Source organism: Anomaloglossus baeobatrachus, chromosome 5 (genome assembly GCF_048569485.1).
Source record: "Anomaloglossus baeobatrachus isolate aAnoBae1 chromosome 5, aAnoBae1.hap1, whole genome shotgun sequence".
NCBI classification, from domain to species: domain Eukaryota; kingdom Metazoa; phylum Chordata; class Amphibia; order Anura; family Aromobatidae; genus Anomaloglossus; species Anomaloglossus baeobatrachus.
The window spans coordinates 58,750,253-58,766,952 of record NC_134357.1 but is presented as its reverse complement, the minus strand read 5'-3'; the positions used below and the strand labels follow the sequence as shown (position 1 = coordinate 58,766,952).

General features: G+C 44.7%; 1 protein-coding gene across 2 annotated transcripts in view; it reads left to right on the top strand.

Annotated features, from left to right (window-relative positions):
• The window catches only part of CFAP46 (cilia and flagella associated protein 46), a 370,852-nt gene that overhangs the window by 223,622 nt on the left and 130,530 nt on the right, over positions 1–16,700 (top strand). For both annotated transcript variants that reach the window (XM_075348545.1, XM_075348544.1), the window contains exons 36-38: positions 1,432–1,575; positions 8,128–8,328; positions 10,380–10,486. In XM_075348545.1, the coding sequence (XP_075204660.1) occupies positions 1,432–1,575; positions 8,128–8,328; positions 10,380–10,486 (452 nt within the window). The remainder of the gene's footprint in view (positions 1–1,431; positions 1,576–8,127; positions 8,329–10,379; positions 10,487–16,700) is intronic.

Here is a 16,700-nt window from a genome sequence, read left to right as displayed (position 1 = left end):
GCTGTTTCTAAAGGATTGCTCTACTTTAGGGAGACATAGCTGCTTCTAATGGGTTGCTCTTCTTTAGGGAGACATAGCTGCTTCAAAGGGGTTGCTGTTCTTTAGGGAGACAGCTGTATCTAAAGGATTGCTCTACTTTAGAGAGACATAGCTGCTTCTAAGGAGTTGCTTTTCTTTAGGGAGACATAGCTGTTTCTAAAGGGTTGCTCTACTTTAAGAAGACATAGTTGTTCCTAAGAGGTTGCTCTTCTTTAGGGAGGCAGCTGATTTTAAGGGGTTGCTCTATTTTAGAGAGACATAGCTGCTTCTAAGGAATTTATCTAAGCATGTCACTACATAAAAAAAAACCTCACTGCAGATTGAGTAGAAACTGTCGAAGGCTTTACCTATGCATCACTGCACAGATTTCCCCTCTGTTTACACACAATCTTTTGTGGTATTTCCCACCTTCAAGACTGAAAGCTTCACACAGCCGTCAAGATCTTGAGTCAATGGAAAGCCAACCTCCCTCTCTTAATGGGCCAGAGCTTAAATTCTAAATCAGTGAGGACATTTCTTACTTTTCCTAATTATAAATATTTGCGAAAGGGTTACATTTTGCTGTTCTCTTTCCTCATGAAGTTTCCCAGATGTTGATAGGTCTGCTTTAAGGAGAGCACAGGTAAACAACAGCTGTAAAGCCTGCTTTACACGGTGCAATTTCTCGTGCGATCGCATGTGCAATCGCACCTGCCCCCATCGTTTGTGCGGTACGGGGAATTTGTTGCCGATGTCGCACAATGCCAGTAACCCCCGTCACACGTCCTTACCCCCCGAACGACCTCACTGTGGGTGGCGAACATCCACTTCCTGAAGGGGGAGGGACTTCGGCGTCACAGCGACGTCACACAGCGGCCGGCCAATAGACGTGGAGGGGCGGAGATGAGCGGGACGTAAACATCCCGCCCACCTCCTTCCTTCCGAATTGCCGGCAGGACGCAGGTAAGCTGCAGTTCATCGTTTCCAGGGTGTCACACGGAGCGACTTGTGCTGCCGCGGGAACAATGAACAACCGGCGCACAGGAGGACATTCGATATTTTGAAAATGAGCGACGTGTCAATGAGCAACGATAAGGCGAGGATTTTTGCTCGTTCACACTCACTCGTAGCTGTCACACGCTACGACATGTCATACGATGCCGGATGTGCGTCACATACGATGTGACCCCCGACAACATATCGTAGGATATACCGTAGCGTTTAAAGCCTGCTTTAGGATTGTTTACATTAATGAAATGCACTAAAGAATATGAAATGTAACCTCCAAAGGAGTTTATATACAGATCTTGTATTGGCAGAGAGCCCCTTAGATTTGTACAGGAACTCTTCACGTCAATCTGTCACTTTATCGCTACAATGTTACATGAGAATCCTTTTGTGTTTCCTCTGCAGTTGCTGAGCATACACGAAGATGGAAAGGGATTAAGCGGACTCTCTCTTCCATATCTGTGGCTGGAGAAGGCCGACATACTGATAGATATTGGGTATTTTCAACCAGCTCGGGTTCTGTTAACACAAGCGTATAAATCTCTCCAGGTGAGACCAAATTACAGAACCTCTGAAATGCTGCAAAGACGAAAGATGCAATTACAAAATCTGAAAAAAAAAATCATATTTTGAAGATGAAGAAAATATTATAATTATATCTGTATGGACTGTAGAATTGTATTTGCCATTATGGTGTCTAGGAAAATAAAGTTCTTAAGGGGAATCGGTCACTGTCACACATTGCTGATAGAGATGGCAGACATACAGACCTAAGTGGTGGATAATGTATGTGCTAAAGTTGAGCAGTAGTGGAAAACTCCATGTAGTTTATCACAACACCAGAAAATTCATATATAATAATCAGAATTTTTTGCACAATGCCCCCTTGCACAAAAAATGTGTAACTTTTTTGTGTTTTACACCCTTTTTAAGGGGTAATGCTTAAAGGAAGGACAATAGGTTAACTGACAAATTCTTTTGATTCCAGAGAATGGCCTAAATTATTGTCACAATGTCTCTGGAATAGCGGGGAACTAGGGCCTCTAAGCTGTCCTTCAAGCTAGGAGGTCCTATACTAGCCCTATTGTCAGAGATACCCCTATTGGTTATGATTCCTGAGTCTTCTCCCTTGCCATGCTCCTTATCTGATTCCCCCTCCCCCTTTCCCCAGTGGGGGAAGGCGCAGGAGTGTAATGAAAATCACAGATAGACAGACAAAGGAAAACCAAAACTCTGGCACATAAAGGCCCCGTCACACTAAGCAACATCGCTAGCAACATCGCTGCTAACGAACAACTTTTGTGACGTTGCTAGCGATGTTGCTGTGTGTGACATCCAGCAACAACCTGGCCCCTGCTGTGAGGTCGTTGGTTGTTGCTGAATGTCCTGGGCCATTTTTTAGTTGTTGCTGTCCCGCTGTGAAGCACAGATCGCTGTGTGTGACAGCGAGACAGCAACAACTAAATGTGCAGGAGCCGGCTTCTGCGGAGGCTGGTAACCAATGTAAACATCGGGTAACCAAGAAGCCCTGTCCTTGGTTACCCGATATTTACCTTTGTTACCAGCCTCCGCCGCTCTCACTGTCAGTGCCGGCTCCTGCTCTGTGCACATGTAGCTGCAGCACACATCGGGTTAATTAACCCGATGTGTGCTGTAGCTAGGAGAGCAAGGAGCCAGCGCTAAGCATTGTGCGCTGCTCCATGCTCTGTGCACATTTAGCTGCAGCACACATCGGGTAATTAACCCGATGTGTGCTGTAACTAGGAGAGCAAGGAGCCAGCGCTCAGTGTGCGCTGCTCCCTGCTCTCTGCACGTGTAGCTCCGTGCGGTGGTAACCAAGGTAAATATCGGGTTGGTTACCCGATATTTACCTTAGTTACCAAGCGCAGCATCTTCCGCGCGGCGCTGGGGGCTGGTCACTGGTTGCTGGTGAGCTCACCAGCAACTTGTGTAGCAACGCTCCAGCGATCCCTGCCAGGTCAGGTTGCTGGTGGGATCGCTGGAGCGTCGCAGTGTGACATCTCACCAGCAACCTCCTAGCAACTTACCAGCGATCCCTATCGTTGTTGGGATCGCTGGTAAGTTGCTTAGTGTGACTGGACCTTAACACACACAAAGATAAAGATAATAAGATTCAGGAGGAAACACAAGAGGAGGGAGGAAGCTGCAAAACAACAGGTGCAAACTCCACAACCGCAACAAGGAAATAGCACAAATTACACCAGAGAATTTAGGACACCACACCTCACAGGCCAACATAGAAACTATAGCACAATTAAGAAAAAAGACATGAATCGGATATCCCAAATTCATACTTTGATCTAAAAGCCGCTAGGCCAAAAACATAGAAACTATAGCTGGCATGGGTAGAAGATTTCATCCGGCTTAAATAGAAGTGAAGCAAATGTGATTGGCTTCTCCACCACATGTGATCAAAGGAAACTAACAAGAAGATAAGCAGATATTAACCCCCACTAGCCTGCCTATGATTCAGCACACAACAGGTTGACGCCTGAGTTTGCCTGTGTTGATCCCAGACACTAGAGAAACCATCGGACGGAGTGTCAGAATCTGCAATGTGAACAGAGCCTGACACCGTCATGACAGTCGGCGAAGTTTGTGCAAAACTCTGTGTGACAATTATTGTATGTATCTGCTCCAGCTTATAGCTGGAATAACCTTCAGATTCTGGTGCCCAGAAGACCCAAAAGGTGCGCCAACATTCATTAAAAGATATGCACCTCTCATTGACTTTGGAACATATTACTCCAGCGAGCTTTTCTTTAGGAAAACGCAAACTAGATGACTTGGCCCCTATATTCTGCAAAACTGCTGGAAGGAAACCTCTCTGCATTATTCCCCACCTAGAGTCACCTACTTGGGTTTGATTGACATTTGTTTAGTGCCGCTTCATTACTGTAATCAGATGTGTTCTCCGTAAGGCAGATTGTCTTAGCTTAGACAATTGTGGCATATTTCTAGGCTATGCCACCCATGTCCGATTGGTGGAGGTCTGACCATTGTGATCCCCATTATATGCTCAAAAAAAGCCTGACATAGCACTTTCTGTGCATATGTTCCATATTTTGTAACTTCTTTCAGCCGCTTCAGTCTTTGAAAGCTGTGAAGCAGCAATAAGAAATGGTCCATTCTTCTGACGGCTTCCACCATGTAGACATAGAAGATGTTTCACGGCAAACATTGCCCTTGTTTTCCTTACGCACCTTCTTATTGCAAAAACGATACGGGCACATCGGCATCCAAAAGATGTTGTGTGCTGAAGCCGTTATTGCTTTTGGATAGTCTGCATTTTTCAGAAACAAAGATGTGCTGCAGTATCAATGGGTAATAGCCTCAGTAATTGGACTCCTTCCTATTGGGCACTGTGGTATTTCCTAGGGATAAGCCATCAAGGTCATTTCTCAGACAACTCCTTTAAAGAAGTCCCAGGAATTTCGAGCTCCATAGGGTTCCAATGGTTGAAATATTAAATGACCCCTCTCTGGGACTTCTAGTGTTAAGAGAATAATTCAAGAACCTAGATATTTTTCTTATTTTAGCACACAATTATCATTTAGCCCCCTCATTGTCTAGCGCACTATTTTAACGTGAAGGATGCATTTTTGGAAAAAAGCACAACAATGACTGATGAAGAAACCTATAAGATAAGATATTGGAGCATAACATATAAATGATATTATAATATAAATACTTCACTAAAGACTCACAAAGTTTCTGTTCACACCACGTCACACACAGTCATGGTTTCTCTTTAGAGCAGATCCATGGACGTATGGTCAATGCATACGGAACCCATTGGCGTTAAAGCAATTTTTCTTCAGTTGACATTTATCTCACATCTACAGGTTAGGTGATTAAATGTATGGGTCAGTGGGACATCCTCGTTCACTAATATGGGGGTCCGATTCTCCCTTCCCTTCTCACTCCATGATTGAACTCAGAGCAGACTCGGTCAGTCCCACTGTATTCAGAGGAAGTAGGAACACTGCGTATGTTTTGCATTTTTTCTAGCGTTTGTCTTCGCTTTTTTTTAATCAAAAGCAAGGAAAAAGCATCCCAGCAAAGTCTATCAGAATCCTGACTTGCTGTGCACACGCTGCTTCTTTTTTCCTTGCTGTTTTTGTTGATGAAAAAAGAGGCAGCATGTCAATTGTTTCTGCCTTTTTCTTGCTTTTTTCACCAATTGATTTCAATGGAGTCATTGAAAAACGCAGGAAAAAATGCCCACATTGCTTTTTTTGTGCATTTTTATCTGCTTTTTTGACGTCACTTAGGTTTACTGCAGCCATTTCCTCATCCCGCGGTCTGCAGGGAACCCCGGTGACGTCACAAGGTGAATCGAGTTCATGTCAGCAGATGACCAGAAGTTTCCTGCAGATTTACTGACATGAACTCACCTTGTGACGTCACCGGGGTTCCCTGCAGACGGCGAGATGAGGAAATGGCTGCATGGCTGGGAACTCCAGTGACGTAGGTGCCCTGGTCTGTGAGGTGATCCTTACCTTAGTAACCCGGAGTCGTCATGGTGATGACCCTAGGTTATCATGGTAGCGATCAGGTCCCCGTGATCATATTACAGAGACCAGATCTCCAGTGAGAGGTAAGCGATTCCTCTCCCTGCCTCCTGAATGCTGGGATCGCACTGATCGCAGCATTCAGGGGGTAATCTGCCGGGAGCAGCGCGGGCACTGCTCCTGGCAGCAAGAGCCGGATCTCGTCTGTAAGACCAGCCAGTGACCCAGCAGAGACCACGTGGGTGCAGCGCCTGACCTCCGCTGTCGCCATGACTACAAAGCACTAAAAATGAGCACGGAAAAAAGCATGGAAAAAAAAATGAGCGTTTTTTCAGCTGCTTTTTTCCTGCAAAAACGTGCGTTTTTATGTGCAGATTTTATGCACATAAAAACGCAACATGGGCACATAGTCTAAAGCAGGCTTTACACGCTGCGACATTGCTAGCGATGTCACGAGCGATAGCACCCATACACGTCGGTGTCGCGTCATGGGGTGATCACTGCTGTAGCGAACAATATCGCTACGGCAGCGTCACACGCAATTACCTGTTCACCAACTTCGCAGTGGCCGCCGAAGAATCTCTCCTTTAAGTGGAAGGTTCGTTCTGCGTCACAGTGGCGTCACTAAGCGGCCGCCCAATAGAAGCGGAGGGGCGGATATGAGTGGACCGGAACATCCCACCCACCTCCTTCATTCCTCATTGCCGGCGGCCGCAAGTACCATGTTGTTCCTCGTTCCTGCGGTGTCACACATAGCGATGTGCGATGCCGCAGGAACGACAAACAACCTGCGTTCCAAACGAGGAACGATTTTTTAAAAATGAACGACATGTACACGACGAACGATTTGACACCTTTTTGCAATCGTTACTGATCGCAAAAAATTGTCACACACAACGACATCGCTAACGAGGCCGGATGATGCGTCACCAACACCGTGACTCCGACGATATCTCGTTAGCGATATCGTTGTGTGTAAATGGGCCTGTGAAATAAATCACATCAGCTGCAAACCTGGATATTGGTAATGCAGCTGATGTGATTTATTTGGACTTTGCAAAGGCATTTGATACTGTACCACATAATAGCCTTATACTAAAGCTCCAGAAGCAAGGACTGGGGGAAACTATATGCAACTGGGAAAGGAATTGGCTAAAAGATAGGAAACAAAGAGTAGTCATAAATGGTACATTCTCTAAATGGGCTGTAGTCAGCAGTGGGGTGCCGCAGGGATCTGTGCTTGGACCAATTCTTTTTAATCTCTTTATTAATGACCTTGTGGATGGGATTGATAGTAAAGTGTCAGTCTTTGCTGATGACACCAAACTATGTAGGATATTAAAAACTGACCTTGATAGTACAATATTACAAAAAGATCTGGATAAGATGTCAGAGTGGGCAGATACTTGGCAAATGAGATTTAATGTTAATAAATGTAAAGTAATGCACCTAGGACGGAGCAATCCTATAGCTGCGTATACATTAAATGGAAGTAAACTCGGGACTACAGAACAGGAGAAGGACTTGGGTATTCTCATTACAAATAAGCTGAGCAGCAGCGCTCAATGTCAAGCAGCAGCTGCAAAAGCAAACAAGATTCTAGGGTGTATAAAAAGAGAGATTAGATCCCATGATCCCAACGTATTGTTACCCCTCTATAAATCACTTGTAAGGCCACATCTGGAATATGGGATCCAGTTTTGGGCTCCACATTTTAAAAAGGACATTCAGAAGTTAGAGTCAGTTCAAAGGCGGCTAACTAGACTACTACAAGGAATGGAGGCCGCCCATATGATGACAGGTTGAAAAAGTTAGATATGTTTAGCTTAGAAAAAAGACGTCTCAGAGGAGATCTCATTTATATGTATAAATACATGTGTGGTCAATATAAAGGACTGGCACATGACTTATTTCTTCCGAAGACAATACTAAGGACCAGGGGGCATTCACTGCGAGTGGAAGAAAAGCGATTCCAACAGCTAAATAGGAAAGGGTTCTTTACAGTTAGAGCAGTCAGACTGTGGAATGCCCTACCACAAGAGGTAGTAATGGCAGATACTATAACAGCTTTTAAAAAAGGGCTGGATGATTTCCTCAGTACACACAACATTGTTGGTTATAAATGACTTTGTAGAACTGGTGGAGGAAGGTTGAACTAGATGGACCTAGGTCTTTTTTCAACCTTAGTAACTATGTAACTCAAAACCCAAAAACAAGCAATGACATTGCGGCCTTTGTTTTGTCTTTTTTTTTTTTTTTTTTAAATGAGTGGTTTTGATAAATAATGCCTCATAATTCCCTATGGTTCCGTATTTTGGTCCATGTGCTGTCATATGCTTTATTTTGAATTTGAGCCAGCAAGGGAGAATATAGCTGATGCAACAAAGAAGAGGAATGGAGTTGCGCTGAAAACTGGGGAAGACGGCAATCAGTACGAATCTTAATGCAACTGCCATTGGTTGCATATATATTTAACAAGCTTTAAGGGATGCAGTTTTTGTCTGGAGAGCTTCTTTAATAAATAGTCTGATTTTACATGTGTCCTCATATTTTATTTTCTTCTTAGGATATTGGTGATACGTTTTACCTACTAAAGTGTGTCTACGTGTTATCGGTGTTGGCCGTCAGTGAGAAGAATTATGGGCAAGCAATGTCCCTGTTACTGGAAGTCAAAGATCTACAAAGAGATGCCGAGCTCTGGTATAAAACCTCCATTACACTCACCGAGGCAATCCTAGGTGTAAGAAACGAAGGTGCCGAAAAGAAGGTAAGACTTCTAGATGGCACCACACAACATTGGGCGCTCACATCAGTAACGGAGCAATCATTTTCAGTCTGTAACTATCTGGTAATGAAATGATACTCAGACGATTGTTGGGACCTAGTGTTTCCAGAACTACCCATAGACTATACGGGAGAGCACCTTCCCCTTTGCCATAATTTTCCCATAGCTTTCCAATTTTTTTTCTAGCAGCAGTATTAATAAAATCACCTGGGGGTTTTGCACCCACAATCTTGGAATAACGCTCAAAGGTGTGGCTGCTGCGGCCCCTCGGATAGCAGAGATGAATGTCAGGAAAAGAAGGGTTAAATATCTGCCCTACCGATCAACAAGATCACAGGATGTGAAGAGGACAAGCCAGGTAAGTATAACCCAAGTAGTTTATTGTGTCTACGCAGTTTGAAGTGTAAATCTTCCTCTTTTTAACCCTTCTTTTCCTGACATCCATTTCTTTGTGAATGAGGACAGTGGCACTCACCTGTGTGTATCCCTCGGCAAAAATCCTACTCCAGCTCCTGCTGGAGTAAGATTTGTGGCATAGCGAATGCCACCATTCCATAATTTTAACGAGCGGAGGTCATCACACTCCAGTCCAACGCCAGTTCCATCACTTTGCAAACACAGAGGAAACAGAGTTTTATAGGTGCAAAAATATAAAAGTAGCTTTATTGTTTACTAGTTAAAATAGAATATAAAAAGCAAAGCATGTTCTGATGCATATAACCATATACATATATCATGGATATATAACAGTGTACAATAAATTACAGAAACACACCATAAAGACAATACAATGGAAAAGACACAATGGCTAAGTATGGTGGGTAAGCACGGAATTGTCACTGGAAAAATACCACCTCCAAACTGATGTCAAATTGACTAAATCCCCAAAGCTAAGGGCGGCTTTGCACGTTGCAACATCGCACGTGCGATGTCGGTGGGGTCAAATCGAAAGTGACGCACATCCGGCGTCACTTTCGACATCGTAGTGTGTAAATCCTAGATGATACGATGAACGAGCGGAAAAGCGTCGTTATCGTATCATCGGTGTAGGCTCCGACTTTTTCAAAATTACGCTGCCGCGACAGGTACGATGTTGTTCCTCGTTCCTGCGGCAGCACACATCGCTGTGTATGAAGCCGCAGGAGCAAGGAACATCACCTTACCTGCCGCCGTCGGCTATACCGAAGGAAGAAGGTGGGCGGGATGTTTACATCCTGCTCATCTCCTCCCCTCCGTTTTGATTGGCCGCCTGCCGTGTGACGTCGCTCTGACGTTGTACGACCCGCCCCATTAGGAAGGAGGTGGGACGCCGGCCAGAGCGACTTCGCAGGACAGGTGAGTGCATGTAAAGCCGGCGTAGCGATAATGTTCACTATGCCAGAAATCACAAGATATCGCTGCTGCGACGGGGGCGGGGACTATTGCGTGCGAAATCGCAGCATCGGCTTGCGATGTCGCAATGTGCAAAGCCCGCCTAAGAGCAACAGTGGCTCAACCGGTAAGATATAAACTGGAAGCAGAAAGTAGAAATTACCTATTAAGGTGCCAGTGCAAGGGACGTGCAGGTGAGGAAGAGACTCTGGGTGGAGGACCCCGACGTACATTTCGCATATAGTCATGGGGAGACACTTTGTTGGAACTGGGCATGAATGTAATATTTGCCTGTAGTTGATCAGTGGCCCCCAGAGTCAACATTACTGGTGGGCCCCTGCCTCCCCAGTCTGACACTGCGTGAGAATGCCATAAATCGCATAATGTTACCACAGCCTCGAGTTGCGCTAAAATTATGTGACTTTTCAAAACTTTTTACACCAGAATACTAACATAAAAGCTTTTATGTGTCAATCATTTTTGTATGTGAAAATTTTCAGGAACCTTTAATGGGAGTTTTTATTTGATAGTTGTAACAATTTTTTCAGCTTATTTTATTGTACGCGGATTGTTTTATCCTTTATTAGAGCAGATAACTTCTGTAAAGGGCTTTGATTCAGCAGTATTAATTGACGTTTTGCTATTTGTGATTTCTTTTATAGGCCTTAAAGTTTTTGGACACCACTGTAGATGTCTTTAAAACCATGATGCAGAAAGAAACAAACCGAGAATCGGAGTATGGGTGTCTTATAGCTAAGTTAAATGCCAAGTAGGTCCAAAACACTGACCCACTTATTTTGGACGGTCAACTTTTAACACTACATCGGTGTCTGTACAGTAGATGCAGAACTTAACTCCCCAGAGATGAGACAGATTCTTTTATTTTTATTTGTGCTTTTTTTATACCGCTATATGTTTTTGATCCATATGATATGATTGTGGATGTGTTGCACCCTCCACATGAGGACAGAACTGACATTATAAGCATAGGATAGCCCCGAGGTTGCATTGTCATCAGTAGGCACAGAAGAAACTTCAAGCAGATAAGAGAAAGGATCCAGCTCCCGCAGTAATAGTATTGATTGACACTTTGGACGTCTTAGGCTATGTTCACACAGTGCGTTTTTCGCGGCGTTTTTGCACGTTTTTCGGGTGCGTTATTGGCCTCAAAACTGCATGACTTTGCTTCCCCAGCAAAGTCTATGAGTTTTCATTTTTGCTGTCCGCACACAACTTTTTTTTTTTAAGCTGCGTTTTTGAGCTTAAAAAAAATGGACATGTCAATTCTTTCCTGCGTTTTTCTGCGTTTTCCCCCCATGCAATGCATTGGAAAAACGCAGAGATCAAAAACGCAGCAAAACGCAGCCAAAAACGCACCAAATCGCAGTAAAAACGCATGCGTTTTTTTGCCACGGGTGCGTTTTTCTGCGTTTTTAGCGGCCAAAAACGCATAAAAACGCAGCGTCAAAAAAATGCAGCGTGTGCACATAGCCTTACTTGAGTAAGAGCAACAACTGCTCGAAACACGTCTTCAAGCGACATTTTATGGTTTTAATCATAGTTACATAGGTTGAAAAAAGACCTAGGTCCATCTAGTTTAACCTTCGTTCCCATAAAATGTTGGTTTTAATTTAAGAAGTCCGAAATGTCAATTCATACTATTACTGTGGGACCTGGATTCTTTCTCTTCTCTACTTGATTACTTCGACTGTGTACCGGCTTAGGATCTTCCATGCACCACATCCCTAGCGGTATCATTCGAATATACTGTGCACTGCTGAGCTGACAATTTTCTCCTTTGTCTTACAGGAGAAACTTGAAGGTATTGAGTCTACCATGAGATTGTCACCAGCTTTCTGTTTAAAATTGTCTATTTCATACTTTTGGAAATATACAAGTTTAATATCAGTGGCTGATACACATACATATATATATATATATATATATATATATATATATATATAATACAGTCATATGAAAAAGTTTGGGCACCCCTATTAATGTTAACCTTTTTTCTTTATAACAATTTGGGTTTTTGCTATTTCAGTTTCATATATCTAATAACTGATGGACTGAGTAATATTTCTGGATTGAAATGAGGTTTATTGTACTAACAGAAAATGTGCAATCCGCATTTATACAAAATTTGACCGGTGCAAAAGTATGGGCACCTCAACATAAAAGTGACATTAATATTTTGAAGATCCTCCTTTTGCAAAAATAACTGCCTCTAGTCGCTTCCTGTAGCTTTAATGAGTTCCTAGTTCCTGGATGAAGGTATTTTTGACCATTCCTGTTTACAAAACAATTCCAGTTCTGTTAAGTTTGATGGTCACCGAGCATGGACAGCACGCTTCAAATCATCCCACAGATTTTCAATGATATTCAGGTCTGGGGACTGGGATGGCCATTCCAGAACATTGTAATTGTTCCTCTGCATGAATGCCTGAGTAGATTTGGAGCGGTGTTTTGGATCATTGTCTTGCTGAAATATCCATCCCCTGCGTAACTTCAACCTCGTCACTGATTCTTGCACATTATTGTCAAGAATCTGCTGATACTGAGTTGAATCCATGCGACCTTCAACTTTAACAAGGTTCCCGGTGCCGGCATTGGCCACACAGCCCCAAAGCATCATGGAACCTCCACCAAATTTTACTGTGGGTAGCAAGTGCTTTTCTTGGAATGCCGTGCTTTTTGCCTCCATGCATAACGCCTTTTTATTTGACCAAACAACTCAATCTTTGTTTCATCATTCCACAGGACCTTCTTCCAAAATGTAACTGGCTTGTCCAAATGGGCTTTTGCATGCCTCAGGCGACTCTGTTTGTGGCGTGCTTGCAGAAACGGCTTCTTTCGCATCACTCTCCCATACAGCTTCTCCTTGTGCAATGTGCGCTGTATTGTTGACCGATGCACATTGACACCATTTGCAGCAAGATGATGCTGCAGGTCTTTGGAGGTGGTCTGTGGATTGTCCTTGACTGTTCTCATCATTCTTCTTCTCTGGCTTTCTGATATTTTTCTTGGCCTGCCACTTCTGGGCTTAACAAGAACTGTACCTGTGTTCTTCCATTTCCTTACTATGTTCCTCACAGTGGAAACTGACAGTTTAAATTTCTGAGACAACTTTTTGTATCCTTCCCCTGAACAACTATGTTGAATAATCTTTGTTTTCAGATCATTTGAGAGTTGTTTTGAGGAGCCCATGATGCCACTCTTCATAGGAGATTCAAATAGGAGAACAACTTGCAAGTGGCCACCTTAAATACATTTTCTCATGATTGGATACACCTGCCTATGAAGTTCAAAGCTCAATGACGTTACAAAACCAATTTAGTGCTTTAGTAAGTCAGTAAAAAGTAGTTAGGAGTGTTCAAATCAAGAAATTGATAAGGGTGCCCAGGGTGCCCATACTTTTGCACCGGTCAAATTTTGTTTAAATGCGGATTGCACATTTTCTGTTAGTACAATAAACCTCATTTCAATCCAGAAATATTACTCAGTCCATCAGTTATTAGATATATGAAACTGAAATAGCTGCTGCAAAAACCCAAATTGTTATAAAGAAAAAAGGTTAACATTAATAGAGGTGCCCAAACTTTTTCATATGACTGTGTATATACAGTGCCTACAAGTAGTATTCAACCCCCTGCAGATTTAGCAGGTTTGATAAGATGCAAATAAGTTAGAGCCTGCAAACTTCAAACAAGAGCAGGATTTATTAACAATGCATAAATCTTACAAACCAACAAGTTTTGTTGCTCAGTTAAATTTTAATAAATTTTCAACATAAAAGTGTGGGTCAATTATTATTCAACCCCTAGGTTTAATATTTTGTGGATTAACCCTTGTTTGCAATTACAGCTAATAATCGTCTTTTATAAGACCTGATCAGGCCGGCACAGGTCTCTGGAGTTATCTTGGCCCACTCCCCCATGCAGATCTTCTCCAAGTTATCTAGGTTCTTTGGGTGTCTCATGTGGACTTTAATCTTGAGCTCCTTCCACAAGTTTTCAATTGGGTTAAGGTCAGGAGACTGACTAGGCCACTGCAACACCTTCATTTTTTCCCTCTTGAACCAGGCCTTGGTTTTCTTGGCTGTGTGCTTTGGGTCGTTGTCTTGTTGGAAGATGAAATGACGACCCATCTTAAGATCCTTGATGGAGGAGCGGAGGTTCTTGGCCAAAATCTCCAGGTAGGCCGTGCTATCCATCTTCCCATGGATGCGGACCAGATGGCCAGGCCCCTTGGCTGAGAAACAGCCCCACAGCATGATGCTGCCACCACCATGCTTGACTGTAGGGATGGTATTCTTGGGGTCGTATGCAGTGCCATCCAGTCTCCAAACGTCACGTGTGTGGTTGGCACCAAAGATCTCGATCTTGGTCTCATCAGACCAGAGAACCTTGAACCAGTCTGTCTCAGAGTCCTCCAAGTGATCATGAGCAAACTGTAGATGAGCCTTGACATGACGCTTTGAAAGTAAAGGTACCTTACGGGCTCGTCTGGAACGGAGACCATAGCGGTGGAGTACGTTATTTATGGTATTGACTGAAACCAATGTCCCCACTGCCATGAGATCTTCCCGGAGCTCCTTCCTTGTTGTCCTTGGGTTAGCCTTGACTCTTCGGACAAGCCTGGCCTCGGCACGGGAGGAAACTTTCAAAGGCTGTCCATGCCGTGGAAGGCTAACAGTAGTTCCATAAGCCTTCCACTTCCGGATGATGCTCCCAACAGTGGAGACAGGTAGGCCCAACTCCTTGGATAGGGTTTTGTACCCCTTGCCAGCCTTGTGACCCTCCACAATCTTGTCTCTGATGGCCTTGGAATGCTCCTTTGTCTTTCCCATGTTGACCATGTAGGAGTGCTGTTCACAAGTTTGGGGAGGGTCTTAATTAGTCAGAAAAGGCTGGAAAAAGAGATAATTAATCCAAACATGTGAAGCTCATTGTTCTTTGTGCCTGAAATACTTCTTAATACTTTAGGGGAACCAAACAGAGTTCTGGTGGTTTGAGGGGTTGAATAATAAATGACCCTCTGAATAAACTTTTCTCAATTCAAAAAAAAAAAAAAAGAAATAACATTCTTTTTCTTTATCGTTCCTTTGGGAGACCCAGACCATGGGTGTTTAGCTTCTGCCTCCGGAGGACACACAAAGTACTACACTTAAAAGTGTAGCTCCTCCCTCTGAGCTTATACACCCCCTGGTAGCCAGTCCTAGCCAGTTTATTGCTTTGTGTCAGGAGGTCATACATCCACACATGCATTCTCATCTGATTTGTTTGACTTTTGGAAAGAGTTTGAAGAAAAGCGGGTCCATGTCTGGACCCCCGGCATGTCCCTTCTCACCCCACTGTGTCGGCGGTGTTGTTAAGGTTGATTTACAAGGCTGCAGCCTTACATGCCGCGCTCCTTCACCATCCCTTCTGGGCTCTGGCTTGAAGTGGGAGCCAGCACGGTCTCCATGCCTGGCAGGAGTCCGGTCTCCATCCACAGCCCCTTGAGGATTCTGTTGGACCGGAGCACTCATCCCCAGGGACATGGCCCTGCGTCTCAGCAGCTAAGTACCTGAGATGTTTATGTTGGGGGTCCCGGTTCTTTATTGTAAGGGGAGAGTATGCTGTATGTGATTTAACTTTTCTGGCGGATTCTCTAGCTTTTGCCTCAGAACCGCGCCGATGGTGCCTGCTTGTCGGCCTCGCCGCTTAAATTTAGGCCCCGGCTTCGCCGGAGGCCTAGTTTCATTTTCCTGCCCTCGCATGTCACTCATGCAGAGGGACAGGTTCGGCTCCTCCCGGCGGCCGTTCTACACAGGGGAGGGACACTCCCCACTGCTAGGGCGTCCCTCCTTCCCTGCAGGTCTCTATAGCCCTCCAGTTCCCGCTCTTTTATAGGAACACCCCCTAGTCATTTCTCAGGCAGAGTTCACTCTGCTCTGGGACATCCTGCATTCTGCATCTCTGCTGAGGTGCTGCGACTGGGGGACCGGGCTTCGGGATCTGGAGGGCACACAACACCGCGCTCAGCGGTCTGGTAAGCCACAGCCGGTCTCCGGTTGTGGACCTCTGTATATTCTCCCTGGGGTTCATTCTCTGCAAAGCCCCCACTCCAGCAGCATGTCTCACACAAGGAGCAAGGCTCCAAAGCTTTATTCTGCATGCACTGCATGTAAGCTCCTGCTGCCTGAGCCGAGCATTTATCCACACTGTGATGGTTGCTCTAACTTGGCGGTGCCACAGCCTGGAGTCTCACCCCCAGTGATCTCTCAGGCTGCTGCTGCACCTGTGACTGAACCCCCGGCCTGGGTAGAGTCTTTTTCTAGGTCCATATCCCAGTCATTTGCTGAGTCCATGGGACTTTTGTCCAGGACTTTGATGAATATGCATCAGCCTCCCTCACAGGGTGCCTCTAATACTCTTGACAGAGGAATCCTATCCTCTGACCTCCGTCCATCGGAGCTCACGGAGGATTCATCATCTGATCCCAGACCCCGTCCTTCTAAGAGAAGGCGCAGGGTTTCCTCCCCCTCCCCATCCCACGGCTCTGTCTCAAGAGCTGACTCTCTAGATGAGGAGGATGCCCTCACTGGGGGCTCGGAGGCTATGTATTCCATCGATTTCTCTGAGGGTGACTCAGATCTTAGTGATTTGATTGCTTCTATTATTTCTGTGCTGGATCTCAATCCGCCAGTGTCAGAGGAGCAACTCTCTTTGGCAGAAAAACATCAGTTTACCTCGCCTAAGAGAGTGAAGAGTGTGTTCTTTAACCACTCCAGTTTTCAGACCGCTGTGACCAAACCCAGGGCCTGCCCTGACAAACGCTTTCCAAAGCGTGGTTCTGATGACCGGTTTCCATTTCCACCTGAGGTGGTCAAGGAGTGGTCTCACTCCCCAAAGGTAGACCCTCCGGTGTCTAGGCTATCAGCCCGAACCGTTGTGTCGGTGGCTGACGGCACCTCACTTAAGGATTCCCCTGACCGT